General features: G+C 45.6%; 5 protein-coding genes across 5 annotated transcripts; 3 read left to right on the forward strand and 2 right to left on the reverse strand.

Annotated features, from left to right (window-relative positions):
* Positions 1-334: 334 nt before the first annotated feature.
* N7529_005121 (U4/U6-U5 snRNP complex subunit SNU23) lies at positions 335-970 on the forward strand (the record flags this gene model as incomplete). Its single annotated transcript, XM_057240648.1, has 1 exon — positions 335-970. The coding sequence occupies one exon, from the start codon at positions 335-337 to the stop codon at positions 968-970; it is 636 nt and encodes a 211-aa protein (XP_057099943.1).
* Positions 971-2281: 1311 nt separating this feature from the next.
* Positions 2282-2551, forward strand: N7529_005122 (uncharacterized protein; the record flags this gene model as incomplete). Its single annotated transcript, XM_057240649.1, has 1 exon — positions 2282-2551. One exon carries the CDS (start codon positions 2282-2284, stop codon positions 2549-2551), a length of 270 nt encoding a protein of 89 aa, XP_057099944.1.
* A 635-nt stretch (positions 2552-3186) lies between these two features.
* Positions 3187-4711, reverse strand: N7529_005123 (cytochrome P450; the record flags this gene model as incomplete). Its single annotated transcript, XM_057240650.1, is given in 2 exon segments — positions 3187-3275; positions 3289-4711. The coding sequence occupies 2 exon segments, from the start codon at positions 4709-4711 to the stop codon at positions 3187-3189; spliced, it is 1512 nt and encodes a 503-aa protein (XP_057099945.1).
* A 1630-nt stretch (positions 4712-6341) lies between these two features.
* On the reverse strand, positions 6342-7999 carry N7529_005124 (cytochrome P450; the record flags this gene model as incomplete). The annotated part of the gene is made up of 5 exons (XM_057240651.1): positions 6342-6520; positions 6627-6703; positions 6754-7373; positions 7429-7814; positions 7873-7999. 5 exons carry the CDS (start codon positions 7997-7999, stop codon positions 6342-6344), a joined length of 1389 nt encoding a protein of 462 aa, XP_057099946.1.
* A 1437-nt stretch (positions 8000-9436) lies between these two features.
* Positions 9437-11303, forward strand: N7529_005125 (uncharacterized protein; the record flags this gene model as incomplete). The annotated part of the gene is made up of 2 exons (XM_057240652.1): positions 9437-9783; positions 9839-11303. The coding sequence occupies 2 exons, from the start codon at positions 9437-9439 to the stop codon at positions 11301-11303; spliced, it is 1812 nt and encodes a 603-aa protein (XP_057099947.1).
* Between the last annotated feature and the right edge of the window lie 1748 nt (positions 11304-13051).

Consider the following 13051-nt stretch of genomic DNA (forward strand, 5'->3'; position numbering starts at 1 on the left):
ACATGATGGATTGAAGAAGTTTATGAGATGGGATGCAACGAAGGAAATAAGTCATTAGAATTGCAAATACTTTGAATTGCTGAATACAATGAATGGAATTAAACCGAATCAATTAAGCAAATCTACGTACCTAGGTACATTGGACGTTGGAAGCAACATACTTAAATAAATTGTTTAACTATTACCTCGGGCGCTCCAGGCCCCATAGTAACTGCGGCCGCAACACGCTTACATAACCATAATTATCGGTCTCAAAGCTTCAACTTTTAGAGATCGCCACCCATGCAACCTCTTGCTATATCCTCCAACCCAAATCTCATAATCGACCACGAAAATGTCAAACCCAAACTCCTACGGCACGCCCGTATCCGACACAGCATTCCGCAAAACCTGGGACCGAGAAGAATACACGAAAAAAGCCGCCGACGATGAAGCCAAACGCAAAGCAGAAGGCAAAGCGCGCTACGAAGCAAAGCTACTGGGCAAAAAGTACCACGCCCCGGTCGACTATAGCACGTTGGAGGAGACGACGGCGCGCAACAAACGGCTCGATGTCGCGTCGATGGTTGGCAAGACGATGCTTGTGCCTGCCGGATCGAGCGTTGGCAAGCGGGGCCCTGGTGCGGGCTTTTACTGCAAGGACTGTGATCTTACATTCAAGGACAATTTGCAGCTTGTCGAGCACTTGAATAGTAAGCAGCATTTGATTGCTACGGGGCAGAGTGGGGAGGTGAAGAGGGCTGGGGTTAAGGATGTGAGGTTGAGGTTGAGGATGCTTTCTCATCGGAAGAGGCAGTTGGAGGAGGAGGAGAGGAAAGCTTGGCAGCTTGATCTTGGGGTGAGGCTAAAGGAGAGGGAGGAGGCGGATGCGAAGGAGAGGGAGGAGAAGAGACGGATAAGGAATGAGAAGAGGAGGAAGGTTAAGTCCGAGGATGATAGCTGGGAGGGACGATTGGGGATTATTTCTTGAGGGTTTTCCTCGGATTGCGTTCTACATTTGATACCCATGGTGTTTTTGGCATGTTTTTCAGGCTCTTTACTCTGCAGTTGCAACGTTCAATCAAAATTGTGAACTTGAAACAATGATTTCACACTGTCTGGGATTGGAGATAGTTAAATATGAAGAAGACATCCCAAAGTAGAAGAGTATAGTCAGTAATGTAAATGTGTCTACTTGAGACGGTGGCCTAAGGTAACCATTGTACAAGCAGCAGGAGATAGCCGCCTATATACATTGAGATGCGTTACCTTACTACTGTACATGGATACCTGTAGAGTACGCGTATGGTAAAATATGATCTTTATACTCCAAAAAGAGAGGTGAAAAGAGATATAGGGAACGCTGATCTTGAGATTGCTTTCTTACCCCATTGACATGGAATTCTAGATCCAATTTGATGGATCTTATTATATGTCCTTTTAACCTATTGAACTTCTTATTTATCTTCTGGCTTTTTGAACTGGCAGGTTGGCCAGAGCTTCTGCAAGCTTTCTCGCGTCTGTCTTTCTGCAAGTGATGATGACGATGACTTCTGCGATTCTCTTACTCGCTTGCTACCGACGGTCTTTGGACATTGGATCCACGCTCCATGCAGGGCGTCCGTGTAGACTTGACGGCCTCCACAGCGCAGTTTGAATAGTTATCTGCCCTCTTGCAAGCATAGAACGACGTCACTGATATCCTTGGTGTATGAGCAGATTCCGCCGTTGGGCTCTAATTCAATCCGATAACAAGGACGTTGCATATTAGCCAACGCCATAATATGGGATAAGCTGGAAACGCCAATTAATCTGTAGAATAGGACATGCCAGGGTATAATAAAATGCGGAAGCCGAGTCTAGTCATGTATGGGTGATGTGGGCCAGACAAGGTCGAACCGGGGCCTATAACTTCTCTTACTTACATGTACTTACATATGTATTTTTTACTGCAATTCTAAATATGTGGAAACCGAGAGCGAGAACCGTCAACTCGCTGTCGTCACATCGAGACGAACCGATCTGATGTCAGTAAATAATTAGAACTGCCTGCAACCCAGGCAATGTTTACGTCACTGGAACGATGAGACAAGTACCTACTGGAAACAAATTAATGCCGTCTTACGGCTGCAGCCGTCATTATAGCCTTCTTTCTTGCTTCTCTCTTGCTTAGTTCACCCCAACTTCTTCCTGACTTACATACGCCATCAGTTAATTCTCAAGGGCTGAAAAGCCGCATGACTCTTTACTCCTTCCTCACTTCCATACTCCCCCTAATCCATCCCCTAATACAAAATCTACCATGGGAAATAACCAAGGTCTTTCTGTGTTGGCGAGATTAGACGCGATGGAAGAAAAGATGGCCGCGATGGAAAAAACTGTGAAAGAACCGGCAGAACCCTCTGTAAGCTACGGCAACCAGTCCTTGATTAATGGGTCCATGAAGCGACAAACCCTCAATATATCCATGCTCGAGATACGATCGCCTATACGGGAAGATGTTATTGCAAGGTTGAACGAAGCTAATCAAGCCGTTACTGAAAGCGGTGGGGAAAGTTTCAACGCTTCTTGAGTGCTGGTATCTTCGTGCTTGAATTTCTGAATTATAACGATGCCTTCTTATTGACTCATCTAGTCGCCAGTCAACCATTAAATTTGGCTTCCACGTTCTTTACTTACTAAAATTCATCCCTTTTGATCTCTCTCCCATAGTTCATTTCTTGTTCTATCCTAGCATTTTCATTCTCATGGTTCCGGATTAGCTCATATCAAAACATTTAAATTTCAGGTCGGGTGGTTAACAAAAAGCGCTGCACGATTTCATGAACATAACTCAATAACCGGGTCGTCGAACCCAGCCACCTGACACCGCGAAGGCGGTGGCCGCAGTTCGACGACCCGGTTATGGGTTTCCAAGCTGCATATCACAAAATTTCAACGCAGCAATCATCTTCATTTTTGTGTGCTGCCAGTACCGAGCAATGAGCCTTAGATGTCAGGAAGCTGGCACCCTCGAATCACGTAGCATCAAGTTGCTCAAGAGTAATTTGTAGAGATTGAGTCGCTAGATGGCACTAGCAAATATCTCATCGTGTTAAACCACCGGTGGCACCCGCGAGATAGCGAGAAAAACGATCAGATAACTGAATAGCCTCTCCGCCGGCATATAAGCCCTTGCAAGTAACCAAGCCTGACAGCATAAACTGTCTAGAGCGCGAGAGAATGGATGTAGCTCATGATGGCCTCTGGATTCTTTTCAGCTGCATTCCACTCGCGCATGATGATTCTCTCATGCTCTGGACTTCGGACGCGGAATAGGGCTTCGAAGTCCGCGGGGGGAGGTCATGTTCTGCTCCATGTTCCAGGGGTCGACCTCTTGTTTAATTCCATCTTTATATTGATGAGTAATTTCGTACGCCCAAATCAAGCGCGAGATGGAGATAGTCAAGGAGTTACGAGCGACATGTCGTCCAATGCACCCCCGACGGCCGAATCCGAAGGCAGCCAAGGGAAGATTCGGATCGTCCAGCCAGCGCTCTGGACGAAATTCTGTGGCGTTTTTGAAAACAGACTCATCTAAATCTAATGTCCAGTGGTTAGGCATAACCATCGCTCCCTTTGGAATACGATAACCCATGTATTCATCGTCTTCGGACACAACACGGGCAAACCCTAAGGGAGTGAGGGGCCTCCACCGCAGGCATTCGGTAACCAGCGCATTGACATAGGGCAAATTTTCCATATCCTCAAACGAAGGGAGACGATCCAACCCAACGACCTTGTTCAATTCTGCATGGGCCTTTTTCATGGTTTCCGGGAAAGTCAAACAAGCTAACACAAACACTTTCAAGGCCCCAGCTGTCGTATCGGTGCCCGCCTCCCAGAGAACTCCGATGATATAACTCATCTCATTATCTGACAACCCTTTTGACTCTTTCATGTTGAGAGACGCTTGCACCCAGTTCCAGGACGGACTTGATCGTCCATCAAACAGGTTCTTTTTGTAAAGAGCAATGGTCAACTCATGGGCAATATCGCCCTTCCGCTTCCAGGGAGCGAATATTCGCGGTAAGTAGTTCAGCACTGGAAACAGCTCGACCATAACACTCTGACTGGAATTGATAGAGCCGAGCCAGCTCTCTGTCAAAGCCGCTAACTCCTTGATGACCTTGGCATTCGGACTCTCAATGCGCTGGCCGTACGCCATGGTTGACATTACACTTGAAGTAAAGCGCCGGAAATGGGAACAAAAGCTACCATCTGTCAAGAGATCGTGGATCAGCTGTTTGCTCTCCATATCCTGAACATCGCGGTAATTGGTTGATAAGTCAAGTTTCAGGAAGCTTGCTTGGATTCGGTGATGGTTTCTCCATTTAGGGCCGTACGGGAGCAATGCAGTATGAAGATTTTTTGCAATACATTGACTTGCAATGATGAACTGGGGCCTGGAACTATAAATGCTGCTTTTCTTTTCCAGGAGGTCTCGCGCCACTTCATGGGATCCGATAGAAATTACATCCTTCCGACCGTAACGCAGTGCCACTATAGGTCCGTAGGTCTTGTGCCAGTTTTGATATGTTCTACATGCATTGATAGACGGAGTTTGATGCCCATTTCCAATGATAGGGAGCGGTGGTGGACCGGGAGGGAGTGGTAAGTCCTTTTTTCGTCGCAAGGAGTACCAGAGGACGATGACGAATAGGCCAGTAGAAGCAAAAAGTATCAGTGACATTGAAAGGCTATGTGGGATTCGATGATGAGTAAATTGGCTGCAGTTGTCCAGGTGAGGATGAAAGGGGATGAAGCAGAAGGAAGGCACGGCGTGTGAGAAGTTGGAAAATTGAAGAAAAGAAAAGCACTAGTGTGTTGATCTAATCACCTTTTTTTGAGAGCTCAGAGGGAACTGTATTTTTCAATGCAGAGGCTTTCATTAAAAAAAATTTAATGTCCAGTGTATTTGAATTTCGCCATGACGACCCTTGTCCTCTGCGGACACAGCCTCGCTATGCACTGATCTGTAACAAATAGATATATCAATTCCCCCCCCCCTCAAAGTGCCCCTTACTGCATATGACCGAGTAATAAGGGCCCTTAGCTGAATAATATCAAGAGTATGCGTTCCTCCATAGGGCCCACAACATAAGCTTTTGGACACCTTGTGTAACAGATGTCTCTCGCATATCTGATTATGAGTTTTGACGAATGAAGATAGCCAATGCACTACCAAAACACTATACAATGCTCTATACATAATCTTGCTGCATATGGATTTATGTCCGCCATAATACTGGGTTTTTCACCGAACACCTCAAGTATCAAATCAGCCCAAAACTGGTCAAACCCTCCGGATTGAACTGCCGTCAAAAGCAAAGTTATTGTCGATCGGGTTATTTAGATAGATGTTGGCAAATATTGAGGGGAAAGCTTTACAACACGAGACCTTATAGAGAGAACATATAAATTCGCGGCCGCTTTGAAGTCTTACGAAAATGCTCCGTAAATTGATAGGGGCGGCCCTACTCCGCCGTGTACAAAATCTTATCTTTGAAACGTGTATCAATTTCAATGGCATAAAAAAGGGTTTAAATCGTATTGTCCTTTGTTCTAAACCGTAGCTTCTGACCAATGTGAAGAGCAATTTGGGAATGACAGGATAGTATGTCATTAATGTGAGATACAATCTTAAACCATGCGGTCAAAATCCACTTGTACCAATCATAGAATGCGGTACTCATGTAGCTGACAGAGAATATACAATGAAGCGTGTATAGTTGAGAACAAGGTTTGTTCGACACCTACGACACGTAGAATTACAATTATGATAGATTGTCCTTACAGGTCTGCTCGAAATCAGGTTCACTTTTAAGTCTTCATGAATCTCGACCAGAACCCAATATATATCTGTCCGTGCCTCCCCGGGCCTGAAAAATAGGAAAAGTGCCAAGTGCACCGGCCAGCTACAACTATATTAGGCCTAGTGATCTGCAAATTGGAGTTTGGGATACATTTCAAGAGCGTTGAATGAATGGAACCAATACGATGATCTAGTTAGTTGTGTAGATTCACTACTGCTGCTACTACATTATAAAATTCCAGAGATCTACCAAGGGTTATCCGAAAATGCAGTCAGTGGCGCATTTCTTTGCACCCCGCAATTCAATTGATGTGTTATCGGCCGAGCTACAATCTGTTCAGTATCCCATTTGAACGACACTAACTGGTGATTCTGAATCAGAGAAGTAAAACAGACTATAAAATCATGAAAATCATTCGCTAGCCACCAAAGCATAGATTGACAACTGGGTATTAGGAGGTTGGTGGGAGCATTCCAATTTGACAAACTATGGGTAGTAGTTGGCGTGTCAAGCCAATTCAACCAGACAGCGCTTGCCTTTTGGTGCCATCATGAAGTAAATCAGTTGCTCCATGTCTGAGTCACTCATGTTTTGTTGAGTCGAAACTTTGGCGCGTGGGAAGGTACGGAAGAAGTAGGCTGTCGCAAGACGTATCTGCCGGCGTGCAAGGTGTAGACCAACACAAACTGGAACGAGATATCTTAGACTTAACTTGCTCATAAGGTATACGAAAACAAAAGGAGTTGAGTAAACAGGACACCAAAACGCGAAATGTAAGAGTAAATGACTCACTTCGGGATCCACCACCAAATGGCATGGAGGCATCTCTCATCTCCTTAGTCGAATTGGCCCAGCGGGATGGGTCAAACCTGGGACTCATCAGCCAAGCATAATAATTTGATTGTAATAGTTCTATCACCTGAGAGGATCTGGAAATATCTTTGGGTCTCGATGAAGAGTATATGCCTGTGTTGAGACGGTAACACCAGCGGGAATGAAAAAGCCAGCAAGCTCTGCACCACTTGACGGGACAGCCCGAGCCAACCCAGAAGGCGCAATAGCATACAGACGCAAGGTTTCATTGATCACTTGTTCCAAATAAGGTAAACGCCGGACATCCTGGTCGGTGAAGTTCTCTGGGAGAGAACAAACTTCGCTCACCAAGGCCTTTTGGACTTCCTTGTGCTGGCAGACCGCCCATACAAGATAAGTCAATGTAGTTCCGGTAGGACTACTGCCCGCAAGAAGATAAGTGAAAGCTTCATCTCTGATCTCTTCATATGTGAGACTGTCAGAGTCAACGCTATTAAAGAGCTTGGTAAAGAGCGACATCTTGGGGTTATCTTTATTTTTGATGAGTTGATGCTTGTATTTCTCGATTGCTTCATCGGAACTTTTCAGCATCCTTTGACCTCCAAGGACTATTTCGGGAACAAAAGGAATGGGCAGCATGGTCGCAAGTTTGACGAGAGAAGGAACGGTTGTGTGAAGGCATTCGATATAACCTGTCCTCTTGACATCTTCCGCAAGTTGGCTTCTCTACAATATGTAATCAGCATTTCAAATGTCTCCAGAACATAAGATGACATCAGACCTTTCCGTTTTCCAACAGCTCAAATGATTCCCCGAAGCTCAATTCCCCAATAATATCAGTCGACATGAATACCCACCATTTGTATACATCAACAACACCATTGGTATCCATTTGTTCTCTCATACGTTGGATTGTGAGCTGGACTCTAGAGTCAATCAATGGCTCAGCGAGGCGCAGCGAAGAGTCCGAAAGGGGGGTCGATAGAAGACGTCGGTGTCTACTGTGAAACTGCGGGTTGGTTGTGACAAACAGGTTCTCAACACCTGGAGGCGACAGTTTCTGATACCAGGAGGCTTTGAGAAATCCACTGCCGGTTTGATGAATCTGCCGGACCGCTTTGAGATCTGATATATCAATTTCATTGGGGCTCAAGCGAACAACGGGGCCTACATTCATTAGCCCCTCGGTTCGGAGAATTGGACGTCAAAATGGGAGAAGACTCACCATATATTTGATGAAGTGCATGGACATATTTGGCTCGTCTACCCCATACCCACTGGATCTGAAGTGGAAGAGTTGTCCATTTGGAAAGGAATGGCCCTGGCACATCACGTAAAGAAGAGGCAACCATGCGTTGGATCAATAAACTTGCAAGAAGAAAGAAGAGGATTCCAGAAACAGCCCCCCAAGGCAGGCCAGAAATTAGGATCCCCATATCAATCTTTAAGGATTAGTAGCGATGTAGCTGGTTACAGCGGGGTGGGTCAACAGCCAGTGTCTAATCCGACGAAGCTAGATAGGTAGATGCCTGGCTCAAAAGAAAACTAGATAACCAAGAGTGATGGCAGTCTTTTCTTCGAATCTGAGAAAACTCAAGACCAGGCTTGGTTAGGATGCAATGAAATCCTGTCACTTCGATACATATAAATATATACAATTATCCCAAGGGTCCTGTATGCAATTGGTGGCTTGAGAGATCCACAGCGCATACTCCGGATTACAATAAATATACTTGGTCTATCAAAATCCTACACCGCTATTTAGCTTTAGATGTTTTCATCCTATAGTTCTCCTCTCATGTACCCAAGAAGACTAATTGGGACTCTACATAGAATCAGGCCTCGACGGATGAGCAAGGGGTCAGTGAAGAGACTTGATCGAGAAAGGCCAGAGATTACCCCGCACACAGAAACTGAAGAGTCCAGAGAGATTTAATATGTTCATGAGCTAATTGGTGTTCATATCTAATTTGTCAATACTCTTGATGGTTATCAATATAAAACGTCATAGCCTCAACAAGCAGAAATGGTGCAAAAAGAGTTGGATAGATTGAATGTGATAATGACTACACATGTGATATCTCCTATGTTGTGCGATTCAATAGAAGGTTGTTGAATGTATATTTTACTGTGCATGTATCATGTATCTGAACTAGTATGATATTTTGAGTTTCAAATAACTTTCATGCATACTACATACAGGAAAGGCAAGATCCATCTTATGCAATGATGGCCAAACGAGCGAATTTGGTTTTATACTCATGCCCACTTTTTCATTTTACTCGAAATGAATGCATGCTTATAGGCTCATGTAGTGTTGCTATCTTAGTACAAGCCCATGCGCACGGAATATGTGTAAAGGCTGTGATAGTACCCTATCGTCCGAGTGGTGATTGCGCTGCCAAGACGATTGTATACCAATTTCGCAAATCATTCTCGCTGTTCGATAAGCTATCGAAGGATACCGTCAGCCGCTCATCATGAGTCCTAATTTGTGAGCCTTTATCATATGCGGTGAGTAAATGCATCCTGATGACTTTTAGCGTTGCTACGGCAAAGTCACAGCAAAGACCTTACATTGGGAGCAACCGAAACAGGCAATCCAAGAATCCCACTGCCGAAGGGTTAACGGGTTAACTCGGGATGGGGTGTACGCGTTACCTCAATTTAAGAAGTCCAGTAACTGCGGCCCGAATTTCCCGCTTTGTTTATTTGAAATATCATCTCTAATAATCTGCCTATTATATCTCAACCAGCATTGTGCGATGGAGAGTACAGCAAAGGAAAGCATGTCAGCCGCAACTGAGGTTCCTGTCCTAATTGTGGGTGGCGGCGCATGTGGTCTGGCTCTATCATGTTTCTTGTCGAACTATGGAGTCAAACATTTTCTTCTCGAGCGACGCCTAGAGACGTCCAAATTGCCAAAAGCGCACTATCTGAACCAGCGTACAATGGAAACCTTCCGCCAGCACGCGATGGTGGATGAAATCCTTCAGAAAGCCTGTCCTCCAAAGTATATGAGCCGGGTCGCGTGGATGACATCCCTCGGGGGCTCTGAACCGATGGACCGGCAGGTGATTCATACACTTCCATGCCATGGAGGCGAAGCCAAATCAGCCGAAGCGGAGGCCTACAGGTTAGTGATATATCAGGACTTTTACTGTTCTTCTCTGCTCATTGCCGATCTCCAGGCGAGATGCACCATTGCGATCAGTCAATCTCCCACAAATGCGACTCGAACCGATCTTACGACAACTGGCCGAAAATAGAAATCCTGGCTGTATTTTGTACAACACCGAAGTAACACAAGTCCATGAAGAGGAGATATCGGTGGTGGTGGTCGGCACCGATGCCACAAATTCGCAGCTCCTCTATCGCTGCCAGTACCTCATTGCGGCCGATGGAGGACGGACGATCGGCCCTAGAGTGGGGATTAACATGCTAGGCCCGACAGGACTTGCAGATATGGTCTCTGTCCATTTCAGTGCCGATTTATCTGCCTTTTGGGACGATCGTAATATTCTCTGTTATCTCCTGAATGAATGCCCGGGGAGTGGGCCCGAGAAGGGTGTGATCGTTCCTACAGGGCCAACATGGGGAAGGCATTCCGAAGAGTGGGTATTCCAGGTCGGGTTTGATCACAACGATCCACAGAGATTTCAAGAAGATGTCCTGATCGCCAAAGTTCGGAATCTGCTGAAGACACCTGATGTCGACATCAAGGTCCACAAGATCAGCCACTACGCTATTGAGCGGGTATTAGCAGATGCCTATCAAAAGGGAAACATCTTTGTTGTGGGTGATGCGGCACATCGACAGCCGCCGACCACCGGGTTAGGACTTAATACGGGATTGGAGGATTGTTTGAACCTGGCCTGGAAATTAGCTCTGGTCCTCCGCTATGGTGTCAGTCCATCGGTTCTCAACACGTATGAGTCTGAACGTCGGGCGGTTGGCGAGAAAAACTGTGACTGGGGCTTATTTACATTCAACAATTCAGTCCTCATTGATGCTGCGATGGGATTGATCACCCCACTTATGAAGGCGAATCAGGACCGACTCAGGTTCCTCTTTACGAAATCTGCCCAAGCTCAAAGTCTTCGGGCTCAGCTTGCCCGGATTGTCAGTTCTCAAGACGTTGAGCTCTCTACACACGGTATTGAATTAGGGTTTCAGTATGATCACGGCTTTTTTATCGCCGAATGTGGTCCCTCGCCCCTATCTGATCCGCTTGGAATCCAATACTTCCCCACAACCAAACCTGGTAATCGATTGCCACATGCGTGGATCCAAAGCAAAGATGGAATCAAATCTACACATGACCTGGTAGGCGCGCATGGAGCGTTTGGGCTCATTATCGATAAAGATGGCGCACCTTGGGCATCGGCGGCGAGAAGTGCATCCATAATCCATGGTGTCAATATTTCAATTGCAGAAATTGACGGTGGATGTCAGTACCAGGACTACGATGGTCAATGGGACCAAGTGAAGGAAATTGGCACCGGCGGGGCTTTATTGGTTCGTCCGGACAACATAGTTGCTTGGCGATCAATACACAGAAGTCAAACCACTGGCCAAGAGTTAGTGAGGGCATTAGAACATTTATTCGCCTGCAATTTCGAACCTTTCGGTGGAAGAAGATCCACCAAGCTCTGAACCCGCCAACCGCGGGCCTGGTGGATGGGACCTGAACTCGCGCGTATGAATTCAGTAGGTTGGAATTAATGGAGGCAGAATAAGTGACTTCTGTTGAAATATGGCATTGCAAGGAATTTTCATATGTATGCAACATTGGAAGGACGCTAGTGTGAATCATTTGCTGTGTGAATTTTCGGTTTCCATACATTCACACAACTCAGATTTATTGCAACCCTTGAAGCTCACTTTCATTTATTAAGTTAGTTGTAGCATCGCCTTACGAAGGTGCATAGGGTCCTCGGGTCAAATGTAATATATTCCCAGTATTTATGCCTGAGGCTTCAATATGGTGCCTGATCTCAGACCGCCTTTTTGACCGCTCCATACCATGTATTGTAAATGAAGCTATTCCCATCTCTCATCATTGATATGAAGCTATTTCTAATCATTAAATGCCTCCATTCATCAATTTAAACCCTCATAAAGACGAGATTCTTACTCTTCTCTCTGAAAAAATCACACATGAAGCTATTCGCACCCTCTTACAAGACAAACACCACATTAAAATCAGCCGGTCAGGCCTGAAGAATCGCCTCCGAGAATGGCACTCTACACATCCTACTCCTACCTCTACCCTTACCCGGCGATTCGATATACAGGATCGAGTCCTAGAGCTTCTGCCTGTTTATAACACAAGTGAGATTCTCGCGATCCTTGATAAAGATGGTACACCTTCTTCAATACGCACTGTGCGTAGAATCCGGGAGGATCATAAGATCAAGATGCGTCTTTCACCTTTTGAGCGACAGCAACAGGTCTGTGATATTGAAGCTATCCTCATTAGTGAGAATATTATTGGCGATATTGAGGACTTTGGCCGCCGAACTCTTTACCGTCATCTCCGTGCAATGGGATTATTCTACACTGAGTACTGAAGCCTACTATATATTCTTCTACAGTGCTAATGTTATATCTTTTAATTCATTAACAGGAAGCAAATCGCCAACGTCTATCGACTCCTTCGTCCTGATGCTGTTAACGGTCGACTTCCTGGTCAACGGAGACCACGAATCAATTACGTATCACCGGGACCGAATGATGTTTGGCATATTGATGGGCACATGAAGCTTGAACCTTTTGGTATAGAGATCTATGCTGCAATTGATGGCTACTCTCGATATGTTATTTGGGTATATATCGGGCTAAGTGCTCGCACTTCGATCAGCGTTTTGAGTCAGTGCCTGAAAGCCTTTACGGATAATGGAGGGTTTCAACCAAGGAAGATCCGGTCTGATCGAGGCACTGAGACTGGGCTTCTTGCTGATGCACAATATGAGCTTCGCAAAATAGCAGACCCAACGGTGAAGATCAACGACTGTTACCTATACGGTAGGAGTGTTGATAATCAACGGATCGAGGCATGGTGGGGACTTTTATCAAGAGCATGTACTGGTCTATTCCATGTAAGTTATGTCGACAGCGACAGCGACAGCTATGCTAAATAAATAGGGATATTTCCACCATCTCCATCGCGATAACCTCTTTACAAAGGACTGTATCCCCGAGCAAGTGTCTCTTCTTGCTATCTATATGCCAGTTATTCGACGCCGAGTTCATTCATACACTACTAACTGGAACACGCACCGTATTCAACACCAGAATTCACCAGGTTTTGTATCAGGGAGACCATCATTCAACTACTACTATTCTAATATAGCAGACCTTCGCTGTCCAATCAACTCAGACCGAACCTCGGCTCAGGCGCA

The sequence above is a fragment of the Penicillium soppii genome, assembly GCF_028829465.1.
Source record: "Penicillium soppii strain IBT 18220 chromosome Unknown utg000004l, whole genome shotgun sequence".
Taxonomy (NCBI): domain Eukaryota; kingdom Fungi; phylum Ascomycota; class Eurotiomycetes; order Eurotiales; family Aspergillaceae; genus Penicillium; species Penicillium soppii.